Source organism: Pseudopipra pipra, chromosome Z (assembly GCF_036250125.1).
Source record: "Pseudopipra pipra isolate bDixPip1 chromosome Z, bDixPip1.hap1, whole genome shotgun sequence".
Lineage (NCBI taxonomy): Eukaryota > Metazoa > Chordata > Aves > Passeriformes > Pipridae > Pseudopipra > Pseudopipra pipra.
The window spans coordinates 15,588,854-15,615,710 of record NC_087581.1 but is presented as its reverse complement, the minus strand read 5'-3'; the positions used below and the strand labels follow the sequence as shown (position 1 = coordinate 15,615,710).

Here is a 26,857-nt window from a genome sequence, read left to right as displayed (position 1 = left end):
AAAATAGTGTGATTGTTTCCTGCTTAATTGTCGCTTTAAAAAATGGAAATCACAAGTAGTTTTACAATTTATCAAAATCATAAAACAAATTACAAAAGTAATAGCCTTCATGTAGAAATATCTAATCCTAAATCATCTACCAGAGGATATATGGCGATATTTTGTAGACTTAGTGTTTTTTTCATAACTCTCAGAAAAATAACTTCCTAACTTAGTGCTTATTCCAACACAAGATGCCATCCTTAGTTGTTTGGGTTTTTTTTAGTTGAAAATATCAGAGAAACAGATTTAAACTGCAAGAAATCAGAGGTAAAGGAATAAAAAGATAAGAAGTTATCCTTCAGTAAATAGTTTTTAAAATCAGGAAACAATTAGAAGAGACAAAAGCAGCACAAAATGCAGAGGATGACTAAAAACATGAGAGAAAGAAAAGGAGCTACATAGACAGCATAACCGTATCTTTTCTAAAATGCAGATAACATACAAATATACTCTCATTAAAGACATAGAAAATATAAGCCAAACCACTGATTCAAGAGTCAAGATACAGAACAACAACTACTGAAATCTACAAGGTATTTGTGATACAAAAGGAACACTATACATAAAACCATATATAAAACAATCAAGGAAAGTAAGAACAGGACGGTAGTTTTATTTCATGTAACTGAAGTAAGGATTCGTCAGATTCTGGCTCTATTCAAGTCAGTCCATGTTTCCCCAGGAGAGCTGAGCCTTGGGAACTGGCCACCCGGGGGGGAAATCAATGAGCTGTTTGCATTACTGGATCCTCTTGCAGCAAATACAAGTTTGTTTTAGCAGGCTGATTATGGGAGAACTAAGAAGAAATAACAAAAGTTATTTCTTTTGCCTCAGTACTGGCATGTCTGGTAAAAACCCACAAAAAAACAACCCCCTCTAAAACACCCAAAACCAAAACAAAACAAAATAAAACAAAAAACAAACCAAACCAAAAAAACAAAACAAAACAAAAAAAACCACCAAACCAAACAAACAAACAAACAAAAAAAAACAACCAAAAGTGAACCCTGACATGTATAAACATGGTGCAAAGAATAACTTCACAGCTGTTTGAAGGAAGAGGGTGTTTCCATCCAAATTAACTGAGACCAGACAGGTTAAAACATAGGAATGCACATGAGCAGCAGTGCCAAGAGTTTTTTCACAGGGGGATTTTACAACGGAGAATCTTCCCACGCTACTGAGCAGTGGCCGGCTCGAACATGTCCAGTGTTATGTAGGGTTGTCCTGCAACATTTTGTTGAAAAGGAGGTAAGACACTTGACTGGCTTTTGCATTCATCCATATTGTGCTCTGGCGAGCTCTCAGAAATAAGAAATTCCCTTGTTTTAACAGAATTTTTAAGGTATGGATTGAACAGTGTTTTTTCATTGAAATCTTCCACCTTTAAAACTTCATCATCATTTTCTTCATTTTTGATTGAATTCTGTTGGGATCCACACAAATCATTTACCGGTATTTCCATGGGTTGGATTTCCTTCACTAGTATCAAAGTTGACTTCATTTGGCTTCTGGTAAATTGATCAGTGATCACATAAGGCATGGATGGCAAAAAACATTTAGCAACATCATTTTCTTGTTTATGCAGTATCTTTTTATCTCCATTGATCATGTCTTCTGCATTAATATCAGTACATTCAGAAACATGGTTTTCTTCAGGAAAACAATGTTCCAAAACACTTATGTCTTCAAAGTCTATAGTTTTAGCCTCAGATGCCAACTTCTTCAAAAGTGAATTATTCTGTCAGTACCAAGAGATAAATTGGAGAGTTATATACAGATAGATAACATATTAGTTTGTTTTTTAAAAGATAAATTATTGCCATTTGAGCTCTATTTGACTCATAATTTTAGAAGGGCACGAATAAAGAGTTCATGTGCATTTCAGCAGGAATGCAGTTATATGTGAATGAGTACTAAAAATGACAATGTTATTCTGTTCATTTGTTAAACAGTTTCATAGGAGGTCTTCTGTGCTTAATGAAACAAGAAGTTTCCATGAAAGCTCAGAATCAGGTTTGGACTGTGTCCATCTTTTCTACTCTAACCAGTCACTTTATGGGGAAAAAACTTTAAATCTCATTCTCCACAGATTACACTTTCTATGTAAAACTGATCAACTCCACTTCATTCAAATACACATCAAAACTTTAATAAGGCATAAATATTCAACAAATAAAAAGACAGAAATATTAGTACAATAATATGCCAAATCTTACTACATGTGGCAATACATTTTTATGGAGAACGGAGGACTTATCCAAATGTGGGAACCTGATGCAAAAACCTGTGTAAATTGAATTGACTATATTAAATCAACCATGTCTGCCAACCACTCAGGAACTTCAAAACATTATTTCTCGTTATCATATGAGAATTAAAAGAACATACTTTATGAAGATGCATGTTCTCTGTTATGAAGAGTATTTTGTAGCACTTAAAAAGAAGAATGAAACTCTATATACTTTTTTTTAAAGTTATAAAATTACTGTCAGAGAAGGACTTCTTTTCTCTCCATTTGATCCCTTCTTTAATACATAAGATTGCAATTATTACCATAGATGCAGCAAGAGGCCATTCCACTGCAATGCTCTCTGCAGGATTTGGTATATCAGGCCAGCAAACCTTCTTAAACCTATCATTGAGACAGTAATTTTAGTCAAATTATAACAGAAATAGATTATTAAAAATAAAATTAACAAACCTCCAGAAAGTCCACATATTGCTAAAATACCAAATTTTCACAAAGGAGGTCTTTTCTATATTAACACAGCCTTTTTTCAATGAAATTGCTTTCCCATACACTGACTTTTATTACAAAAGATCTCAACAAGACCTTTTGGGTTACAGAGACATTGCAGAAAAATTAATAACTCACAAAAGTAATTTTTAATTACATTATATATTTTCTATGTATATACTTATGTATATATTTTTTATATTTCTTATAATATACTATATTATAATATATGAAATAATAGCATGTCAAAATAAGGCTGTATGCAAAATTTGTTGTGACCATGTTTCAGGGTGTTTCTTCAGTGAAAAGCCACTTCAGGTAAACTTGGCCCAAGGAAAGTATCCCAAGCACTACACCACACTAGAGCTAAGCTGGGTTCCAATGTTAGCAGCTGATAAATGATGCTCACTCATTGAATCACTCATTGATACTGGGTATATATGTAAGGGAATGAAAAACAGTCCAAAGCTTGACTTTTCACATTGTATTTTGATTGCACAAGAATATAAACACTCAACTGCATCTCGAATATTGTCCAGAACCAAAATATAGTTTCTTATTATTGCAAAAATACAGAATCCACAACACAGAAGAAGATGTAAAAGAGCTGGAAATTACACTTATTTATTCAGCCATACTTATCACCTGATGCTTTGCTAGACAACCATATTAGTTCTAATAGTTTAGAACACCCCAAAACAGTTAAGATTTTTAACCTTCTCATTAAGCCTCAGCCAAACAACCCAGTCACTTTCATGTGAAAGAAAAACATATTTTATAAGCTAAAAAAACCCCTCAGATTCATCGTTGTGATGTTATTACATCCCCATGCTCTGAGAAAGCAATTTCAAATCTGGCAGGGGACACCTGTGACAGCAGATTATGAATCACATACGGATACAGATCCATATTCATGGATCAAGCATCCAAATGCTTTCACACAAAGCATGACTTTTTTACGGCTCAAGGGAAGCATCACGAAGTAACAAAAGCAATATTATTATAGCTAAGATAAGCAATTATATGAAATATGTTCTAGTGCCGTACTAGCAGATATATTTCCTACATGCCTAGGAAACTTTATTCTTGGCATTATTAATTTTTCAGTAACTGACTTTAGGTATGCTCCCTTCAACTGACTGACAACAGAACTGCAAATGGCATATAGCATTTTCCACAGAATTATATGGGTGACACATAAATCTGTTTCTCCTATTTATTTTGTTCTAATTTACTGAACTTTCTAAAATTAGTACTTGTTTTTGGACTAGAGCACATAAACTGCAGTTAAAGTATAACCTATATGCTTATTTATTTGCTACTCTAATTGCTTATTTTCTTAATTTGACATTGGTTTTGAGCCCAACAAAAGCATTTATAAGATATATAAAAATTTGCCTTTTCCAAGGTAAAATTAACAGGTTGAATTTGGTTTTAGACAGTAGCAAATGTACTTATGCATGTTATATAAAAATTTGCCTTTTCCAAGGTAAAATTAACAGGCTGAATTTGGTTTTAGACAGTAGAAAATGTACTTACACATGTTTTTTCAAAATGCATGTTACCCAAAGGCCTAACAGGCAGAACACGCTTATTCCAACAAGTACAGCAATTAAAATAACATCTTCTTTATCTTTAGAGGAAAAAACACACAAACAGAAAAAACAAAACAACAATCTGTCATTTCTTCATGTATTCCTTGAAGATAGCTAATTTTCAACATCCAAGTCACCTAATTAGCACATTTCTAAAGAGCCAAAGAGCTCTAAAGAGCCAAAATTACTCAGACTACTGTATGGTGTGCATTGTATGATGTGTCAAAAGATGAGTATTTTGAATCCAACAAGCCATAGTTACTCAGCCAGAAAACCAGGTCACAATGAGACTTCTCAGGATTTCTCAGGAACACACATATTGTATTTTAAAATTTCCTTTATTTAATAGAATTGGACAGTAATTTAGATGGGAGAGGACATCTGTAGGTCACCTCATCCAACTTTAAAATTAGAATCAAACTGCCTAGGGCCATACAAAGCCAACTTTTGAAAGCAACCTAAGATGAAGACTCTACCACTGCTTTGGGCACCTGTTCTTTTACAGTCACCTCACACTGACACATAGTGCCACTTCTATCAGTTACAACAAAATAAATAGCAAGTTAAGTGCAGGAGATAGATTTTAAATCACAAAAAATACAGTTACTCTGACTGAAACACTGCACAGATTTCTGAGATAGCTTCCAAGTACTAGAGGCAGGTACTGACAGCAAGAGACCTGACCTCAGCACAGTCTAACATACCTTGTATTTGACTAGCAATCAGCAGAATAATTTACAGGCAAAAAATGAATTAGCTTTGAGTCCCATGACAAGTTTAGGAATAGCTCATGCACTTTTTTAAATTTCAGTTTGGCCACGACTATGACATTTTAGGAATGTACTGAAAACATTGTTCCAGAAGCTGAAATGGGGAAATGTCTGAACTTCTGCCATCATACCAATCTCCTTGGTAATATCTGGCTAGAACAAATAGCAAGAAATAGGAAACGGTATTTCCCCACACATACTGGCCATAACCTGTGCACTCATTTATCAGTTAAGCTTATATACCAGAAAAGATAAAATACAATGCCTGATTATTCTAAACCTAATACCTCAGATGGAAAAGTCTACTTTTTAATAAACTCTTAAGCATTCCATCCCATAATTAACAGCAAACAAACTGCTGCTTCCACAAACATCCATAGCACTCCACAGCATTACTGACAACTGGGTTTGACTTCTAATCTTGAGCTTTTAGTCTGTGAGATGGTCAGTGAAATTGTGTTAAATTCAGCTACTGCTGGCAATTCTTCCTTGTTTTGTTCAACAGTCTTTAAAATAAAAAGTTGACAAATGCCTAAACAACGTCCCAAATTCTGTATTCCTTACTCCCAAACCCATTTTTAAAATAGTAGTAACTAATCTGGAATATTACTTACCCAGTTTCAAAGTTTTGAAGGTCTTTGGCTCTCCGGTGGTTCCACCAGCTTCATTGCTTGCCATGACATAGACAGTATACTGTGTATTAGCCTGTAAGGACTTCAGTCTGTACTGTCGAGCATTAGAGTTCACTGTTTCATCTTTTTAGGAGACGATTTATGTCAATAAACACACAAAAATAGTGTTATATCAGGGAACTGTACAATTATTTAGCAACATTTACAATAACAGATCATAAAGTATTTTAAAGACAATTTGAAATACAAAGTGATCCTATTAATCCTTTTATGGAGAAAACTTAAATTACTAAAAAATGTTTATTTACTTAAAATTTAAAGTAAATACACAAACCATTATGTATTTATTTTTCAAAATTAAATACAAATATTTTTTCTAATATTAAAGACAGGTGAATTATGATCTCCTGTATTTTATTTTATCACTGAAAACGTGTTTTGAGAACTTTATTTCCTTAAACTAGTTGGCTCAGAAATTAGGAACTTAAAACAGTTTCTGTAGCTTGTGAAGTTTACCTATATTTCTAGTACATGCAGTTAGGCACTGATCATCCAAAAAGATGCAATCTATCAGCACTGGGATATCACCCCAGTTATGGCAAAGGAAAGCCAAAATCAACAGGAATTTTTTTCCAAGTTGTCATGGTTTGAGATAGTCCCCAAATCCAATTCCCTAGCTCCATCCCCCCTCCCACATCTCAACCTAATGTGAGATGGGTTTTTCCAGACAAAACACACCAGACTCAAAGTGGGGGAAAGGGAATATATTACAATGACTGTACAAATAAATACTACAATACCTTATACACACGATCACAACTATCTCTACCATGACATATAGTATTTACAATGGACCAGATCTCTTCTCCCCTCCAAATAAAAGTCCAGGAGGGAAAGAAGGACAGATCCCTTCCAGTCCTTAAGCAGCAGGATCTTCTAATGCAGCAGGTTCTCTCTTCTCCACATGCAGCAGCTGATAGCTGGCTTTCTGCCAGCACTCAACGAGGGAGGTATCAAACTCCCCCGGCCCCATCGCCTCACAACCGAGGGGTCTTCCGTGGGCTTCGTAACCCCAGACAAGGTCGTATCACCACGTCATATCACGAAGACACAGGGGGGTCTTCGTGAAGGTCTGGTATCTCTTGCAGGAGACTCAGCTCCTTGCTTGCAGGGCCTTTGTGCCCTGTCTCTCAGGCTGCCACCATGGCAGCAGTGCAAAGGGGGGGAGAACCAAGGTCAACTCCCCCTGCATTCCGTCTGGCCGTCCCGGTCCAGCTCCGGGATGCTCTGAGCTTCTCAGCTCCTCTCTCTCTGGTGCTGCATGTCTAAAACTCTTCTCCTAAATAGGAGTCCATCTACTCCTCCTTTCTCGGAGGTCTCAAAGGAGTTTGAGGGGCTGGTACAGTCTTACCCCAAACTCTGTCTCTCAGCTGCTGGCTCTCTTTCTCCCGGCTCTGTCTTCCAGGAGTCTTCTCTGCAGTGCTGCATGTTGTTTCTGCTGCTCCTTCAGTTCAGGTCTTATCTTCTGGCTCTCTGCCACCTTCTCCGGTCAGTCCCGGCTGCTGTACTGCGCCCATGGAGAGAACATCTCCCAGCATAACTACAGGCACCTAGCCCAGCTTTATGCTGTTCCAGGTCCCTGCAGCCCCCAGCCAGGGCTGGGAGGGGGCCAGAGGGCCCAAGGGGCACAGAGCCCCTTCCTCGTGGCTCACAACATGGCCACCACTTCTACAACCCAAAAACTACAACTCTTCTCTTCCGGTCTGGTTGTGATATGTTTACATTTCTGCAGGAGCGCCCATTGGACAGAACTTCAAAACTTCCAAGGGTTTCCACCCCTTGGGGTCTACCACTTCTCTTGGCCTCTGGGGGAAAACAAGGTCCAAACCACGACACAAGTGTAATGGTTTTAAGTATTAGGCCTTCCTTCCTGGTCGCCAGGAAGGAAGGAAGTATTCCATCCTATTCCTTTATGTAACCCAAACATATAAATAGATGGAGAGAGAAGCCTCTTCCTCTCTTTCCTTCTGGCAAGGTTTGGAGACACCAGATTCCCCGCAGCTAGTCTTGCTTCTGTGGGGGAGCTGAGGCCTGGCCAGGCCTAGAGGGCCTGTTGTTTCTGCTGATCTGGGGTCTGGTAGCGCGGCGGCATTTGGGCGATTGTGCTATCCCAAGGAAAATAGTAAGATATTCTTTTGCTAATTCTTTATTTTGCTAGATCCTGAGTTTTTGATTGTGTATATCTATTTTGGTTTTGTCCTTTTTGTCCCTTTCCCTTTTGGAATTGTATATAGTATTTCAACTGTATTTAACTGTAATATACATAAATACATTTATTTTAATATAGTTCGGCTAGTCTGGACTTTTTCACAGTTTTTTTTTCTTTCCTCTTTGCCAGAGGGTTTTGTGCTAGGTCTGGGGACTTGGCGGGGAGCCAAATAAAACTTAGACACCAAGTTTCAAAATGCTTTTATGAATAGAACTCAATGTTTCCAATACCTTGTCCAATACTGAAATTAGTATATGATGTGCTTCACCTTTAAATTTTTTTTAAGCAGGGCATATATTCTACCATCCTATGTCTACTAACAGTACCGAAAGCATCTTCCTACTATGAAATTACAGTCGCTAAAACATTTTCTGGTGCATAAAGTCTAAGTCATCTCATGTCATTATTCAGTGCAGTCAAGTAATACTCAGGAAACAGTTATGCTGCAATACGTCCAGAGTTAAACTGAGTTTCTCTTAAATCAAGGAGGGAAAAGTGAAGTTCTAGAGTTAAAGGCCACCAGTGAAGTTACATTGGCACACACCCCATGTTCTATTCTCATCAAGAAGATGTGACATCAGAGAAGCCTCAAAAAACATCAGTACAGTATGTTTCAGAACGGTATGTTTCTGTCATTTAAATTTAACTCCCCTGAGTTCATATTTAGAACTAATTTTCTAAAGAAAATAATCTGAACCCCTAAAATGGACACAGCCTGCTTTACATCAGAAATAATATGGACATGTATTGCTCTGTAACATGAGGCTGCATGTCACAAGGATGACCCCGCACAAAGCAGTCAGCATTAAATTACTCAGAAACCAACGTGGCAGGAAAAATAGCATGTAGAGGACTGAATCTGAAAGAAATAATTAGCCTTCTCTTTCAATTTAAAAATTACCAAGAATACTCATGCCCTGGTTGTAAACTGGATATCCAGAAGAAACAGAAGACATCACAAGATTTGAAAGTTTGAGAACTTTTCAAAAGAGATTGTGTTAGGTGCCTGTTAACAGTGATGTCTCACAAAATAGCAGGGAAAAAAACATTTCTGAAGCACTGAATGTTCCAACAGCATTCTTCATAAATTGTATAGGAAGAGAAATTTAGGCTACCAAAACCCTTTTCATAAAATCTGCTGAGATTTAAACTAAAGAAGCTCTGAACAGATAGCATTACCCTGTCAGATCGTATGGATACTGTTCCTGAGGTAGAGATTAGGAATATGCTCAAAGTTATGCTATCAGCCTCCAGACCAGAAAAGCAATACCAAGCACAGAAAATCTAAAAACTATGCCCAGAGAACCTATTCCTTGGCAGCTTAATTTAGCTTCTCAACTATTATTTCCTAATTTGCTTTTAATATAAAATTGACTGTAAAAACATTTTTAACAGAAAATTTCCACCATAGTGTTCCAGAAGCTGAAGGGTTCCAGAAGCTGAAGGCATGTCCTTCCAAAGATGTGAATGGAATTTATAAACCCACTGAACCCTTATGATCCATGAACTTGCAAAAGACCTATGACTCTCCAATATATTTTAGCTCCTCTACTCCTGTCATTAATTTTTCGATTGAGTTCAAAGGTGTGTCATGATGGAAGACAGACAAAAAAGGAGGAACACTAGTACATATGTAAAATGGTAAAACAGCAAGTATCTGACAAGTAATACTCATTACTTTGGCATAATCTGGCAAATTTCTTTTTTTTTTTTTTTTAACTGTTAATGGCAAACAATCTGCAAAATGTTCCTCATATGTCAGTTTTCATCCTGGTCTGGAAAGGGAAGAGGAATAATAGTGCTGCCACACACTGACTAAGTTTATCACCTAGACCCCTCAGATTTACATCTGAGAAGCAGAAGGACAATGTAGTCAACAGTCAAGACTGTATTACCATGGGTAGTACAACACTACTAGTAAACTGAGAGTAAGCAGTGCTGTACAAAATAAGTTCAGAAAAAAGAAACTGAGAAAAAGGACACGTATTGCATTAAAGTACTAAAGTAGGGACTATTCACGAGAATACCACATCATTTCCATTGAAACTAAACATTTTTTTAATCTGTACATAAACCACATTTTAGAACCAGTATTTTCAGACATATTTACATATTATATACAATATGAAACACAATAACAAAGCTTGCTAGTAACTGTGACAATAACTATCTGCAGATAGCACATTGTCATAATTCTGTTGAAAACATCACTGTTTAGTGTATACTTACTCAATTCTCTTCCATCTTCAGGTTTATAAAATATTGTATAGTTAGTGATAAATCCATTTCTTTTATCCTTTGAAATCTCATTCCATTGTATTGTAACTTCATTTTTTCCTGGAATGCCTGTCTCAGCCACAGGTCCTTCTGATGGTTCTACACAGAAGCGTCAGAAAATAGAAAAAGTACTAAAAGTCAATATTCCACAATGTGATCCATCTGTGTTACCTCACACATACCAGTAAAATTAGGAGCAACAAATGCACAAGAAAATATGTAATCTCAGTGCTCTGACGTAGTCCTTAACTTTTCTCACTTTCTTTATATGGGATTTCTTCTGATAAAACTTCCCCTCATTTATTCTGTTGTTAGCATAGTTCTAAGTGCTACTGCCTTTCCTCACAGGATCAGAGACAGATCAAGAGGTAAAGCAACGCTACATACTCATGGGGGAACTCAGATGCAAGGTCACTGTGTGTGCAGGACATCTCAGGCTGAGCTGAGATTTAACTGGTGTCTTCAGCACACCCAGTCTTGCACATTACATTAGACAAAGCCTTCCTACTTACACAATACCACCTCACATGCATTGCTCATAACTTCTCAGGAAGAGTTCCCTGCATTTCAGCTTTAAAACAAATAACTTGCTTCCCATTCTCTGACAACCTTGAGTGCTGTCATAGCTACCTATAAACAGGAAAGCATTCGACACACAGCTCTAATTGTGCTAGTATTACTCAAACATAAAATATTCTACTGCCTCTTCCCAGTAATTAATGCTGTTTAGTAGAGCATTGTCCTATATATGCACACACACAAATCAACATTTTCACATGAAATCTTAAAATTACCAGTAAACTACATTCTTACAGCTGTGTGTATAAATCACTAAATTCACATTAAACTTCTACAAATAAAGAAACATTCCTCCTCTTCCCTCTCCTCAACACTATTTCATCCACGGTTTCTATCTAACTACAAATGTCACGGCTTCTTACTATTTTTTATGTGCAGGACTGCAAATATTTTGTTACATTATAAAATTTAACAAAAAGCAAGCTTTTCAAACCATTCATTTTATTCTGTTAGTAGAATTTCATCATATATTAGGACTTACAAATGCAGTCAAGCACTAAAATCAAGCATATATCTTAATGAACTGTAACATTGAAGAGATAACTAGTTTAAAAAAATCCTTTCATGCTTGTAGCTATACACTTTCCAAGTGCTTTGTGTAAAGTATGTAAACTTTACAAAAAATTAGTGGATTGAAGCAGCAATATCCCAGTATCACAAGATGCATGTTTTCTTACTGAACAATTTTGTCGCTGAACAAAACAGAAATCAAGAGGCCTGAAACCTTGGGATTTTTCCACTTTCTCCATCTCTCTTTCAAATAACGATAGTACTAAATTGATCAAAGACAATACATCCTGACAGACAGACTACAACATATCTTTCACAACATTATTAGTTTAAAATACATACTTTTTTGTTGAACATAAGTTTGTGCGGTATAGGGAGCTCCTACTTTATTTCCATAAAGAGGATACACCGAGATGTTATAGCATACAAATGGTTTAAAGTTTTCTGTAAAGGGGAAAAAAGAAATATTTACATACAGTTCTCTGTGTGAGATTAATACAATGAAAATAGACTAAATCCCAAACAAGTTCTAAATATAGTGTTACAGATTATTTCCTTCAACTCTTTAGCAAGCACAACATGTATTTATTATCTTGAATGCTCATTACTTCCCTTAACACACTTTTTTGCTAGTAGTATTCATAAGAGCACGTGGTTTCTGACTCATTTTTCACTAGAAATACTTTGAATGGGTCATTAGACTTCAGCCTTATATGACTTCTCCATATGAACCCACTTACTCATCTCGAAAGAGTTTATGGTTTTGGAGGAAGTTTATTTATTTTCAAATAACCAGTAGAAAATTGCACTTACAGTAATACTTTTAATTTCACATATCTTTATGTTTACGGCTCTGCAAAAGACAGTTTCTCATGCATCAAATAGTTTAAAAGGTACAGTGGAACCCCACCTCTTAATGCTTAGAACCTGAGGGAACAGCATGAAGTTGTGTCAGGGATATCAGGAGAAGGTTTTTCCCCCTGAGGGTGGTTGAGAACTGTAACAGGCTCTCCAGAGCAGTGGTCACTGCCCAAATCCACATGTATAAGGAAAATTACATGCATTATATTAACTAATGGTAAAGGACATGGGATATTCACATTGACATCAACATTCACAACTTTGCCTTTTGCACACATCTCTTGAGCTCTGTACGCTTTTTGGTTTTTCATTGAAACTACATAGGCATAGCCAAAACATTAGCAGCTACAGAGATTATCTGGTTTTAAAATGTCAGCCTCTAGGAAAAAGACTAAGATCCTTCTCAGTTTGTCAGTGCTTCATAAGGTCACTGAAAATTCTTAAAAATGCCTTAGATCATAATACAAATGTGTTTATATAACATCTAACATGCCAGACTGATCAATCACTCCACTTGCTTATTTCAAAGTAGAATTCTCACTCAAATCCTCCTTCAGGTTTCTTGCTCTCTTCTAAAACACATGAACTATCATGATCTTTTCCCATATTTAAATTAATCTTTTTTGTTGAAGATTTCTCTGCTAAAATAGTGTACATCTGCCTCCCTACTGGCATAAGATGAAGCCACAGAAGTGCTTAAACACAAAATCTGAAGCCTTACATCTTACATGGGAGCAAACACCGCCTTTCATGTTGCATGAAAATTTGAAAGAGTTAAAATTGCTATTAAATTACTCGTAGAGATTTCAATAAAGCATGTAATAACACTGCTATGTTTAAAATGGTCTGAGGAAAGCTGGATGAGTTCATCCTTGTTTGTTCTTTCCAGTCTACCTATAAATACATACATATCTGTACATTATTACAGCTGTAGCCGATAAATAAACGTACTTTTGTTAGCTTTCCAGTTTGTAGAATTCGACACATATTGCCACGATCTACTAAAAGGATCCATCTCCAAGTCCTCAAACCACTCAACTACATATTCTGTTGCTTCTGGTTTAGAGACTACCCATTCCACAACCACTTCTTCATTTGATGGTAAGGTCCTTGCTGTTCCAGTAATCTGAGCAGCTAAAAATTTAACAGATAATATCAGCAATTCTATTTTCATAAAAACTTCAAAAATACATACAGAATCCAAAGACAAGTCTCTCTTTTAGAATCTGAATTTTACAGTTTGTAAAATTTTGCAAACCAATTTACTATCAATCTTGTAGTTTGTGCAGATAAGCAAGTTTTGATTGAGACGACAAAGGCAACAGAAGAACAGTAAAATAAGTCAGCAAGGTCACGAGTGATAGTGAAGCAAAAGTGCACCATCAGCCTGCAGAACAGACGTAATAAAGTCTGACTGAAAACACCACCTGGCAAAGCAGAGGCAAAAAAGACCTGATGAAGCAGAGGAAAAAACAGATGCCTCTAGGGGTGGGGAGGGGAAAGCATGTCACAGCATGGAAAAATCAGAAAAACATTTATGGTGGGATACAGAAGTGAGTAGAGAGGTAGTCAGAAACCTCCAGGGCAAGATGACAGTACATCTACACATCAAGTTTTTTGATTAGAAATGGAATTTGATTGAGCAGTTTCAGGGGGACACTTGCACTTATTTCATGAACAACTGATACAGAAATTATTCAAGTGTTTCAAATGTAGACTCTCTTCTAGATTATGGTAGGCAGCAGGATGTTGGAATACAAGGCTCACAGAGGTATCAGAATTAAACATAAGAGCCAAAGAGCTCAGCTGTTGTGCTAGAGCAGACCAACTTCCTGACCCTGGCAGTGGGTGGGATGAGGTACTTCGGGAATGCACACGAAACGAGAATAAAGGCTTCTCTCTCTGCTTCCACTGACACATCTTAGAGACTTCTATTTAAGGCATCTTTGAATGATGCTGTTTAATGCTCTGCAATATTGTCCTGCGGTAACCAATTTTATGATCTAGCAAAGGGATGTGACAGAATTGGGTTGCACTCTATAAATTTATTTGGGAGGTACAAGGTTAGAAAAAAACCACAAACCAAACCAAAAAACCCTCAGAAAATAATACAATGGAAATAATATAGAAATAAACATCAGAAAGTATTCATATCTTAACAACTGTATCTCAAAATAAAATCCCTAACAATAATCATCTATAACAGACGCATGACAGCAAAACACAACAACAAGATATAGATATAGGTATGGATATAGATAAAGATGTATGATAGAAGTCCTTAACACAATTTTGCTTCCACTATAGCAAAACTTAAACAGATGTCATGAAGATAATTTTTTTGTTAATGAGAAAAATATGGCATTGAGAAATCTTACTTTTTTCATCTGTGGATGGAATCCTCAAAATAGCTTCAGGAGAATTTCCAGCAGAGTTATAGGCAGTAACAGATACTATATGTGCCTCTTCATTTAAAAGTAAAGTGATTTTCTTGTCAGTAGAGTTGTTTATCATTTTAAGTGCAGTCTTGTTTTCTGGAAAATACTGTATTTTGTAGCCTAGAATTCTCCCAGAAGGTGGAAAGCTATTTAATGGCTATTAAAAAAAAACAAGCAGTAGTAAGTGTTTCACAGTGTTATTTGCATAACCAAAAATATATGTTGCATTGAAGAGTCCAGATTAAATTACAAAATGATTATACCATATTTAGAAAAGCAAGGCACTTTCTTCAGTCCCATTTTCAGGACAGAGAGCCATAACAATTTCCTTGAAGGAAAGGTTCAAAAGTCCTGAGATTTGAAACGCAAAAAGCCTTTGGACACTTTACTAGAAGATTAAAGTGAATTTAACATAGCTTTGATAAGCCATATTATTTAAAAGTAGTTGTAAAGACTTTCAATCAGATTCTCCAGTGATCTGAACACAATTTAATGCTTCCTTTCCAAAGACATTACAAAACTCTATTCATCTACCATTTAGTAAACAAAAGCCTTTTTAATTCTGCTTTAGTTCAGTGAGGTTTTTTCTGATGACAGCAAACGCCCCTGGCAGTTATATGTCCTACAACACTAAAATACTTAAACACAACATCAGTTACAGGATACCAATATGATTATCAATTCACATAAAGAGTATAAAAAACAGTATATACCTTCCACATAAGATGTACAGATCTACTTCCAGGTGAGTGTGAAGACTCAATTACCCTCCACAAATCCACTTTTTCTGAAGGAGCTATATAAGGACAAAAAATAACTTGAATATCTTTGCTATATTAAAAAGACAGTCTAATATGGTAAAACAAAAGGTTTCAAACATACAGACTGAGAGAAAGTTAATAAAAATAAGTTCTCTCTTGTGTAATGCTGTGCCTTTTTTCCCCTAGTAAGTACAGCTTCTCTCTTTCCATAAGTTTCCTTCTGCTTTCTTTTATAGTTAAGTATCAGAGTTTCCTAGAGGAGATTTTGTAGTCTTGTTTTATAACTGGAAATTTAGTGTCTCTACTTATGATTAATTTTATTGAACAGACTTACTATATTACATTTCTGCTACTATCCTATTTTGCAATGTTCAATCTCCATCTGCACTCCTAATTTTCCCTCTCTTCACTGTCTGCTCACCCATTTTCTTCCTTAGCCCTATATTCTTTGAATCACTTTTCAAATCTCCTCCACTACTTGCTCTTGTGTTTTAGTTTTCCTCTTCTATCTTTAAACAAAATACACATGTTCTGTTTAAGCAACAGAATTCTAAAAGCAATAGACAATAGACTGAAAACACAGTTTATTAAATCCTAATGCCTCAAGGTATAGCTAAAGAAAACTTTTACAGGTAGTCAGCCCACCTTTCTCTTTCGTGCTTCCACTTTTCTCTCCACTCCATTCACTCCAAAATATTGATTCATTACTGATACACCGAACAGCAACAGAATATTCTGTGGAGTCCCACAGACCTGTGAGATTACATGATCCTGTTTTCTCTGCAGAATTCAGTGGGACGGTGACATATTTCTGAAAGTAGGTACATGAACAAAATTATTTGATAGAAAATTGTGTGCAGATATTTGACTTATTAAAAAAAAATAAAACAAAAATAACACAAAAGACGCAATTTTAATGTTTCCCACCTCACCCCTTTGAGACTCAAGACTGTATTTCATTTTTCTGTGTAGCCTCTTCATTCTTCCGATAAAACCTCAGAGTTTGAAAAACTTGAGCCAAAACTAGATCTGTACTGGCTGTCCTGTGGCTTGAATTGTGTACAGCTCACACATGATTCTAGAGCAGTTGTGCTGGCGCAGGAGGGGCTGGATGAATGCAGTTCCCACTGATGGGAAGCAGCTGGTTATTGCAAAGCTATTATCACAACAATATCCCACAACAGCATGCTGGGGGAAGCATTTTGTGAGCCAGCCAGGTACTTCTTTCCTTTCTTGTTTTTCTTTTCTGAGTTACAAGGTCTTCTAGCTCTTAGCCATACAATAGTGTGGCTGTGAGCTGTTCTAAAGATTATCAGCAAAGGATTAAAATGAGAAGACAAATGAAATACAAAAAAGTTTGATAACAAGAGGAAAAGAAAAAGAAGATGGAGCCTTCAAGTGGTGAAGGAAGACAAGAGCATGAGAAATCACTGATGCAGTATATTTTTGGAAAAGTAATGACAAGGTGAGTAATTTCTTTGTCTTAAAAGGAGCTCCACTCACTTCTCACTGATGGAAGTCAGAAGCTAGATTACTCTTCCAAAACAAATAAAATAGATATGAAGACCAGGAACTGGAGTTGATGCACCAACTCAAGTGGACTGACAACATGGAGCAGAAAAAAACAACAGGAACTGTAGAAAGATAAGTGTTTGTGAACAGAAGGACTGATATAATAACTATACCAACATTAATGTATTATCTTCCAAATTGCAAAAATTACTCAATGATTAACGACTCTTCCCCTCTTAAATTTCAGATTACTGAAACAGAAAGACACCAAAATAAATGTTCAAGCTAGCTAAATTCTAACGTCAGCAAAGGCAAGTTTTTGAATAAGGAAGATTCCTTCTTGGGAGCTGAACTGAAGTAGTAAAGTCACATAGATTCTCAGTAGGACTAAAAAACTGTGAAGAAATTCTTGTCTTCTACCACCTGAACCTTCCAATAAAAAGTGAATCAAACTATAACAATATAAAATGCAGACACCCACTCCTATAAACACCACAGTGGGAAATGCGCTGTCTAATGAAACTGAAATTTTTAGTCCATTCTGATCCCAAGAAACTCATTGTCAAAAAAAGCAAACTGCTTCTATGAGAATGAATTCAGGGACCTACAAAGCACTCTATGTGACAGACTCTTTATTGAACCTACAGCAAAAAGGGCTTCAAAACTATTATCAGCCTCCTGCAGAACCTGACATAGAACTGGAGACACCACAGACTAGCTTTTAGTTACTTGACAAAAGGCTGTTAACAATATTTCATCATAATCAGAAACTTAGTAGAAACTCGGTATATGCAGATGGAAAAACAGGTAACCTGTTTTCACGCAGTAAAAACAGTTCACACCAAACTGTTTAGACTGGTTTTTTGGTTGGACAGCTTAAAAGGCTCAAATATTCTTTTTGTTCATTTGTTTGGGATTTTTTTTTTTTTGCACATATGTGCTGACAGAAAAGCACCTTCTATGTCTTTACTGATCATGGATTGTTACTGGTTTTTTCTCTAGATTATCTGTGGGAAAATGCAGGTAAGATGTGAGGAAGCAAATGGATGTAGACTGTATTCAATGCTGGAAAAGCAGAAAGGTGATTTCTAATGCAGGTGCTGAAAAACAGACACAATACACAATAAAGCTGTAACTTTACAAAAATGTGAATGTTTTCAACACTGGGGAAGGACCCTACAGCAAGCAAGCATCACAAGGACACCAGTGCCCTGACTCCAAAGGGATAAACATCTTGAACAGGCCTTTTTAATAACTATTAGTTCCATTTCTAATATCCCAAATGGATTTGAGCTATTCTGCCCATCCAATCATCCCAAATATTATATCTCGAATCCAAAAATCAGTATGTCATATCTACAGTAGAAATGCTTGCCATGAAAATGTGAAAAGAATGCTAATTAGAAACATCTTCAGTATTAGGAACTTCTTGAAAGCTCTGAAGACTACCTTGATGAATTCTTCTCTCACAAAATATACATATAGTGTATGAAACAGTAAGATCAAAGCAGACAGCTAAATCCTATGAACTCAGAAAAGTAAGCCAAGGAACCTGTACCATTCTTGAATTTGACAGAGGAAACAGTAAAACTACAAACAGAATCCCTTCCATATTGAGGAGCATAGGAATAGATCATTTGGCATCTGCATTTCCATTTAACTGTCAGAAAGATAAACTCAGAAAAATAACTTCCCTTATTTTCTATCCTGTAAAATTCATATTTTAGTTCACTTTAAAATTAATGTAACATTAGTCCCTCTTAATCAGATTCAACTATTTTGTTTGGGAGTAAGTGATGTTTTCCACATCAGAATGCAAGGGGAAAATAAAATATTTTGATTGACTGCCTGTGTAATCCCTTGGCCCAGGATCATCCCTTAAGCCTTTCAAAGAAATATACTGAGAAGTATGGTATGTACAAAACAGAAAAGGAGCAAAAGAAAGAGAACAATTAATCCTAGATAACAAAACAATGTTCTTAAAACTATGAATACCTTATTACATTCATTAAAATAACAAGTTTTTAAACATTAGTTCAAACTAATTGTTGCCTTTTTCCTATTTAAACTTTTATTAACATTAGTCAGTATTAGTCACAAAGAGACTAGCATTCAGAAGAAAAATGATGTAACTTACTGTAGAGTTTGAATACAAGTTTCTGTATCGAACCTGGCAAGTTAAATCTTTTGAAGGGACAATCTTCTCAGGCATTTTCCAGGTTACTGTAAGAAACTGCTTTATACTGCTGATTGTTTTAACTAAAAGTATTTCAGGAGGGTCAAATTTCTCTAGAATGCAGAAAAAAAAAAACATTAAGAGGAGAAAATGCCTCTATAAAAGTTTAGAATTTCTCTGGCTATGTGTGTTCCAAGAAGTTTAATCAGTATCCCAGTAACACATGTCCTATCAGAGTATTCATGTGACAGTCTGTTTCACAGACATAACTCTAAGTTTGGGAAGTTGTCTTTAAGAGAAACTGCACATATAACTGATTTAATTAAATGGGACTTTGAACTACCTGGTCTAGCAGAAGGTGTCCCTAGCCAGCCAAGCTTTTCTATGATTTTGCTCACAAACCTGCTCTCAAACACATGTGCAGATTTCTTTCATCTGTATCAGCACTGAAAAATACTACTCAGAGATAAAAGCAGGGAAAATAAATAAAGCAGGGCTGGGATGCAAAAGACAAGTCTGAACTGCAGAGGAAGGAAGAATTCAGCTGAAAAGGATTTGAGGGGGAGAGAAGTGTGAAGGACAAAGTGGGGAAAGAATGGATTAGCAATGAGGAAAGAGATGGCTGGCACAGAGAATGTGAAGAGTAATGAGGATCCACAGCAGGTTGGAACATAGGAGTAAAGGAGCATATGACTGGAAAGTTGACGAGTGTTGCAGCAATAAGGATTATTGATTATCTACACCAAAGTGAACAGAGGAAAACAGAGCACAGGGCAGAGGGAGAAGAGGTAGACAAAATATTTATTTTTGCTCCTGTGTGCAATTATTATTACTGCACACAGAACAGGTGGTTTTTAACATGCCTAACCAGAAAGTAGAATAGCAGAGTAAATGATAGGCGGCCCTGGAGAAATTACAGCTGGGTGTTGCAGTACATTTAGTACCACTCAGAAATAAAAAAGTACAGTCCAAGTACCGCTTAGTTCAACAAAAAGCTTTAGTATATTGCCTTTACTTGTCAATAATTAAAACTTAGTAATTTATAATGGATACATCAGACATTATCTTAAAAAAATATTGCTGCAGTTATGTGTTTCATAGTATGAATACAGCACCCTGTCATTTTTCATTAACTCTCTGTAAAATCAAGAAACTTATGAAAATTACTGCTGTAACACACCACTTTGAAGAATTTTATACAGAAAGACCATCAATTAAATCTTTATTTAACTCTTCTTTAATTACCTATTTTTCCCATAGCTATAGGAACACACTTCGATAAGGCTGCACCCAAAACATTTTCAGCTTTCACCTGAAAACAAAAAGCACTACTATACGAAGTATCTGGATATAGAAATGAACATGACTCTGTTTTACTCTGGCAGGAGCTGACTATAGTATTTGGATTAGTCGCCCTAAAAAACATAAGAGAAAAATTATAGGAGTTAGAGATTTTTCTTAGAATAATTCAAACTCACTACTGGGTTATTATTTATAGATTTTTGAGGTTGCAAAACTTTTCTACCATTGAACATCTTTAGATGATTTTTTTTTGCAATGAATACTCTTTCCTAATGGCACTGCTTATGCAAATGCATATAAATAGTCTGCACAGACTCAGTTAGTTTTAACTGCAATTAGTAAAACCATTTTCCAGGAGCAGAGCAAAGAGTAAAAAGGCCTTAATAGGAAATCCACATGCTATGATTATTTTTTATTAAAATCTCAAAGAGAAGTGAAATCATATAACTCTATATAGGACTTCCTTTAAAAATACAGATAGGTTGATTGAGCTAGTAACACATGCCACATGGAACTATGTAATAACAAGCTTTTATTCATTTTTTAAATACAGAAAAAAGCCAAAATCCACCACTGCCGAACTATCCCAAGGCAACAGAAATTTGACAGAAAGAACATACTGACAATATGTTGTCTTTACAGCATTTACTTTCATAATAAATAGTGTAGAATGCAAAACTAACAAAATATGTTTCATTTTACTGACCCACAGAGAAATTCTTCAACTAATGAAAACTCAGATAAGGGGCTTGTGCTAAATGTTCCATACAATGCAGTAAGCAAGCAGATAATTTTGTAACTCAAAATGCTTTTTGGGGCTGGTATTTCATCAACATTTTAAGCTAGTGTAAGCCTGTGCTGCTGCAAAAAGCAGCAGTCCAACCTTCTCTATCATGCAGAGCTGTTGGTTTCCACCCATGGCTCTCCACCTCTTGTACCAATGCTTTTGTAGTCATATGTTAAACTCAGCTGGGGAGTTATCTGGATCAAAATTAATGGTTATATTTGACTGGAAATAGTTCTGCAGTCCAATTCACTGTATGGTTAATGAAGAATTTGTGCGTGTAGAGGAAACATACTTTCAATAGCTTCTGATTTCACTAACTCAGCTAAGTTATAAGTTATATAAACACCAGAAGAAGTAAGAAAGTTCCACATAGAAAAAGTAGAAGCCTAAAATGTCAAACCTACAATGGAGATAAAACTAAAGAGGTTTTCCTACTCTACAATTTCAACCTAATTAGTAACACTACTTCAAGGGAACAAGTGCATATCACTTCTGATACAAACATTTCTCTACTGAATATTGGGTTGGGCATGCTCAATTTCTTTATACAGCACAGTAAAAAAGTCGTTGTAACTTTTTTCAACAATTACCAACCCTGAATTAATCAATTTAATTTACATTAATGCCATGATGTTTCTGAATTCAATGATGTTTCCAGGTTGTCTTTAAACAGAAGTCAGGATGAGAGGGAAAGCAGGCTGGTTTTCACACTCCAGCAACCCAGCTCCCAACACCTCCTATACTTACAGTTTTCGGTAAAGAGTATAGTTTCTTGTAAAACTTGTCTTTCTTCCTGAATTCCAGGTACAGGTAAGGTTATCATCAAAGTAATAAATGCAGGAAATATTTCCCGGAGTGTCTGGAGGAACTGCAATGACAAAGGTTTAAGAAAAAAAACAACCCAGTGCAAATAAGTAATTTTAATGTACAGCTGATTTTGTTGGTCAAAAAGCAGATTATGGTAAACTTCACTCAGTGTATTGCATAGCACTTCATTTTATTATTCCTTACTGCCCTCAAAACTCTTCATAAGATCAAAATCAAAACCAGTCCGTCTTTCCCTGGGGAGACAGAGAGATTTTCTCCAGCTACTTCTTGAAAATACTTTACTAGGTGGCCTAAAGGCAGTAACCAATTAACTGGCTTGTATCAAATCACTATATACACTGTCCTGAACCTCTAAGTACACACATACCCCACCTCCCACCTGCAACACACCTGTAGCTCAATGGCAGTCCAGACAGTAAGAGAAAAACAGAGAAATAGTACAAACGTTCCAAAAAAAGAGGCATTCTTTGAAAGACAAAACTCCTCTTGATTCCCTCAGAGAACATCTAATCACATACAGAGTGCAGAAGACAAATTCCAGGGAAACAGATCTAGGTGACCTTGAAGAGATCACTAATTCTGGACTCTCTTTATCTCTTTATGCAAGACAGCAGAAAGGAAACAATCTTCTACAATCTCTGTGGTCTGAAATCATCCACAAAAATGTAACACCCTCAAAGATTTCTTTGTTACAGCTAGGTTACTTCACTGGTTAGAAAAAACTGGAGTGGAAAGGAGGAAAACTGTGCCCCCATTGAAATAAATTGGATGAAAAAGCCCTCTTTTCAAAACAGTACTTTTCTGTCCCATCTAATAGAACATTCAAAAGAACTTTCTGTTATTGACAAGTTTATGGCACAATGATCTTCCCAGACAAGCAATACTTTCTGCTGGATTTTATTCTACACATGTCTTTCTGCATTTATTGCTTCTTTATTAGAATGGGACCTCCAGGCATACATTTGTATAATCTGGACTTAATCTGTTCAATAAACTAGAGAATTCATATACATACTTCAACCTTCTCCGTAAGAGATTTATAACTAAAATTTCTTTGTAAGAGAGGACTAGAGAGGAAGTCCTCTCTGGAGAAAGCCAAATATGGCTAAGTTAGACAAAAGATATAACAAAGGGATATACCCAGCACCGTTGGAACTCAACAGAAAATTTCAACTGGCTAAAAGCTGGGATCAGAGAGGTTTTAGACCAGTGTCAGTAAGGAATGCCCGTACATTCAAACTTTATTTCAGGGGGGAAAAAAATGAGATACTTGAATACAGGTGTTTTATGATGCCACAAGATAAAAAACCAAAAGTAGCTCTTTTAAAAGCAAAATTACTAGAGTAAAAATGTTAAAATCAATTTTTCTGTATTTCTACTTACAGCCAGATTTAACTTCTTTGTGAACCAGAAGCTGTTCCTTGTCCAAGTACTTCATGAAACATTTCAGATAAGCTGTGCTGTAGGTGAAATTAGGGATGGTTATACTAGATACAGTCTCATTCACAATGTTATAATTCTCTGGAGCAATCAATTCATCATTCAATTTCCAGATGATGTGGCTTGCATTTCTGTGAGGCATGTGGTGTTTTCCAAGAATACAAAATTGTGTCAGGGAGGATCCTCTTTTAATTTCAGCAGATGAAGGAAAAATGTCAGCATCTCTGATAGAGTTTTCATCTAAAAACAAAATCAAAGCATCACATAGCCTAATTAATCTTAAAATACCAGTGGAAAAAACTGTAAGTTATTTTGTTGTCTAAAAATATTTTTTTTTTGTCAAAAAGAATTCAAATAAAATGCTCAGTTAGTCACTCAAATCAGACACTGCTCTTTGAAAACTCAGTTCATATGAATTACTATATTAGAATAGGTGTTACATTGGAGTGACATTTCTAAAACTTATAAAACATTCCTATATGTAAAATATATGCATACCATTTACATGTTATCATTACTAATTCCAATATCAGAAAATATATCAAACTAATAAGGTTAAAATTTACAACCAAGCTGCAATATATTTCAATATCTCATTAGTACCTGTACACCTCTTAGAATTTATATTGCCAGATAGAATGTAGGAATTGTAATTAAAACACATGTAAAAGAAAAACACTTAAGTGGGCTGAATGAATGAATTCAACACCGAAGTTATCAAACAGTGCAAAAATCACCCATTAAAGTCCTGCAAAGAGCTACCTCTTTTTGTGTTGTTTTGTTTTGCTATTACTTATTTCTTGAAGCCAAATTTCATAAATTTGTAATTATTAAATCATTAATAAGTTTAATAAATAAATCTGTACAGAAGAGGACATCAAGACTACCATAGATTAATTTTTCTACATATAATTGTGATAAATAAATAATTGTGATTCGTGAAACAAATGGGTGATTACATCAAAATAAAACAAACAGACTGTAAAACTTAATTACACCCCCATAAAGAAATAAAACAGACCCTTACAAGGTCAAGGGGCTATAAAACCTCCTTACTATCCTAAGAATAAAATATGGTAGAACTTTAAATCTTTTAGGCGCCTGTTCGTCCAAGAATGCATGAATTATGACCGGTTGTAGAGATAACCATTTAGCTTTAGCTGTAAGAAACCCCATATATTAAATGCTTAGCAAAAAACTGTAGAATGTATATATATATGATACAATTAATATGCATGAAGTAGCTAAGATAAATGCCAAATGTACACTGTAGTAGGAGTGCAAATTTGGGAAATTTGTCCCCATTTCTGTCACCCAGCCAGCTGCCTGCTTTTACCATATAATAAACTCCTATTCAAAAACTTATAGAAATGAGACTTTGTTTATCACATACTGTACACTACTTAATCAACCTACTTTTAAAATACACTTTTCTGTTTTCAGAACTCTTCAAAATTTCATTTGGAGGACACTGCTTTTTGGAAAATTTTCTTATGGCAAGATAGGTGCTAATAATCAAGAAACTTACCTGCTACAGAGCTGCAGAGCAGGACGAACATCCAAATCAAAGAGCTGAACATTTCCTTCTCAGTAACTACAGGCACAAAGTGCTGTCATAAAAAAAAAATAAAAAAATAACATACTTCAAGTAAAGATGTCCCTGTAATACTTTGTTAGTATTTGTGCAAGAGTTAATAATGCTATTTAGCATTTCTCACTTGTATTCAAATTAATTATTGTTTTGTCTGAGTGTTACTTTCCTGCACAATGGAAGAAATTCCATGCAGTTCTCCTAAGATAAAAATCTTGGAAAGCATTTTATAATCTTTGAGGCTATGACAGCATGAAACAGGAGAAAAAAACATTAAAAGGACACATGGGATAAAAAGAAAATGAGGGAAGAGTTTGCCCAGTGACACACTCCAAAAAAACAGCAGTAGCAAGATGTGTTCCAACAGGAAACAAATCCAGTACATAAAGAGAATCTATTACTACTTCAATTGCCTATGGTGTATGTTCTTAAAGCAGTAAAGACAGGTTACACTATCGATGCCAATAAAGAAAAGAACCTTCAGCAATTGTTCCAAGTATTCCACATCAGCATACCTACAGAAGCTTTTCTTATTGCCCTTGATGTTCCTGGCCAGATTTAATTCTATCAGGGCTTTAGCTTTCCTCACCTGATCCCTGGCTGCTCACTGTATTCCACCCAGGCTACCTGTCCCTGCTTCTACCCTCTGTAGACTTCCTTTTTGTGCTTGTGTTTGTCTAGGAGCTCCTTATTAATCCAAGCAGGCCTCACAGTGTTTCTGCCTGACCTCCTCTTTGCTGGGATGCATCGCTCCTGAGCTTGAAGAAAATTATCCTTGATTATCATCCAGCTCTCTTGGGCCCCTCTTCCCTCCACGGCTTTATCCCACGGTACTCTACCAAGCAGATTCCTGAAGAAGCCAAATTCTGATGCCCTTAAGTCCAGGGGTAATGAGCCTATTGTCCTGGCTGCCTTAAGGATTTTGAACTTGAGCGTTTCACGGCCATGGCAGCCAAGACTGCCCTTGAGCTTCACCTTTCTACCAGTCCCTCCTTGTTGGTGAGAACAAAGTACAGCACAGCATCTCTCCTCATTGGCTTCTCTGTCACTTGGGTGCCCTACTGTGCTGTCCCTCCAACAGATGTTGGCGTGGTTGAAGTTCCCCATGAGGACCAGGACATGTGAACACGAGGCTGTTCCTAACTGTCTGTAGAGAGCCTCATCCACATGGTCTTCCTGGTCAAGTGCCCTGTAGCAGACTCCCACTATAATGTCCCCTGTCCCTGCCCACTCTTAAATCCTGACCCGTAAGCTCTTGTTTGGCTCATCCATCCCCCAGAGAAGCTTCATGCTCTCCAGCTGATCACTGACATATAGGGCAACACTGCCTCCTCATGTCCCCTGCCTGTCCTTCCTAAAGAGCCTACATCCTTCCATTCCAATGCTCCAGTCATAGGAACCATCCCGCTACATCTCCACGATGTCTGAAGATCACAGCCCTGCAGGCATGCGTGCTGCCATCCAGCCAGTTCTTTACCCACCGAGTGGTCCATCCATCAAATCCATGTCTCTCCAGTTTAGAGACAAGGATGTCATGTGGGACAGTGTCAAATGCTTTGCAGAAGTCCAGGTAGGCAATGCTTTGCCCCATCCACAAATACTGTAGGCCCCATTATAGAAGGTCAGCCATGATTTGGGCACATTTGTCAGGCATGATTTCCCCTTTGTAAAACCATGCTGACTGTTACCAATCACCTCTTGGTTTTCCACAGCTTCCATAGCATAGTTTCCAGGAGAATCTGCTCAA

The 26,857-nt window shown here is 36.3% G+C and overlaps 1 protein-coding gene across 2 annotated transcripts in view; it reads right to left on the bottom strand.

Moving 5' to 3' along the window:
- Positions 1 to 630: 630 nt before the first annotated feature.
- The window catches only part of DDX4 (DEAD-box helicase 4), a 68,105-nt gene continuing 41,878 nt past the window's right edge, over positions 631 to 26,857 (bottom strand). Inside the window, exons 19-33 of one of the 2 annotated variants that reach the window (XM_064641032.1) lie at positions 25,048 to 25,129; positions 23,463 to 23,759; positions 21,999 to 22,119; positions 20,408 to 20,577; positions 19,124 to 19,275; positions 16,120 to 16,285; positions 15,427 to 15,509; positions 14,654 to 14,870; positions 13,227 to 13,409; positions 11,757 to 11,858; positions 10,278 to 10,424; positions 5,762 to 5,902; positions 4,322 to 4,415; positions 2,599 to 2,677; positions 631 to 1,783 (exon numbers count right to left, since the gene is read on the bottom strand). In XM_064641032.1, the coding sequence (XP_064497102.1) occupies positions 1,220 to 1,783; positions 2,599 to 2,677; positions 4,322 to 4,415; positions 5,762 to 5,902; positions 10,278 to 10,424; positions 11,757 to 11,858; positions 13,227 to 13,409; positions 14,654 to 14,870; positions 15,427 to 15,509; positions 16,120 to 16,285; positions 19,124 to 19,275; positions 20,408 to 20,577; positions 21,999 to 22,119; positions 23,463 to 23,759; positions 25,048 to 25,129 (2,598 nt within the window). In that variant the 3' untranslated portion in view covers positions 631 to 1,219. The remainder of the gene's footprint in view (positions 1,784 to 2,598; positions 2,678 to 4,321; positions 4,416 to 5,761; positions 5,903 to 10,277; positions 10,425 to 11,756; positions 11,859 to 13,226; positions 13,410 to 14,653; positions 14,871 to 15,426; positions 15,510 to 16,119; positions 16,286 to 19,123; positions 19,276 to 20,407; positions 20,578 to 21,998; positions 22,120 to 23,462; positions 23,760 to 25,047; positions 25,130 to 26,857) is intronic. The other variant, XM_064641033.1, reaches the window with a different exon arrangement.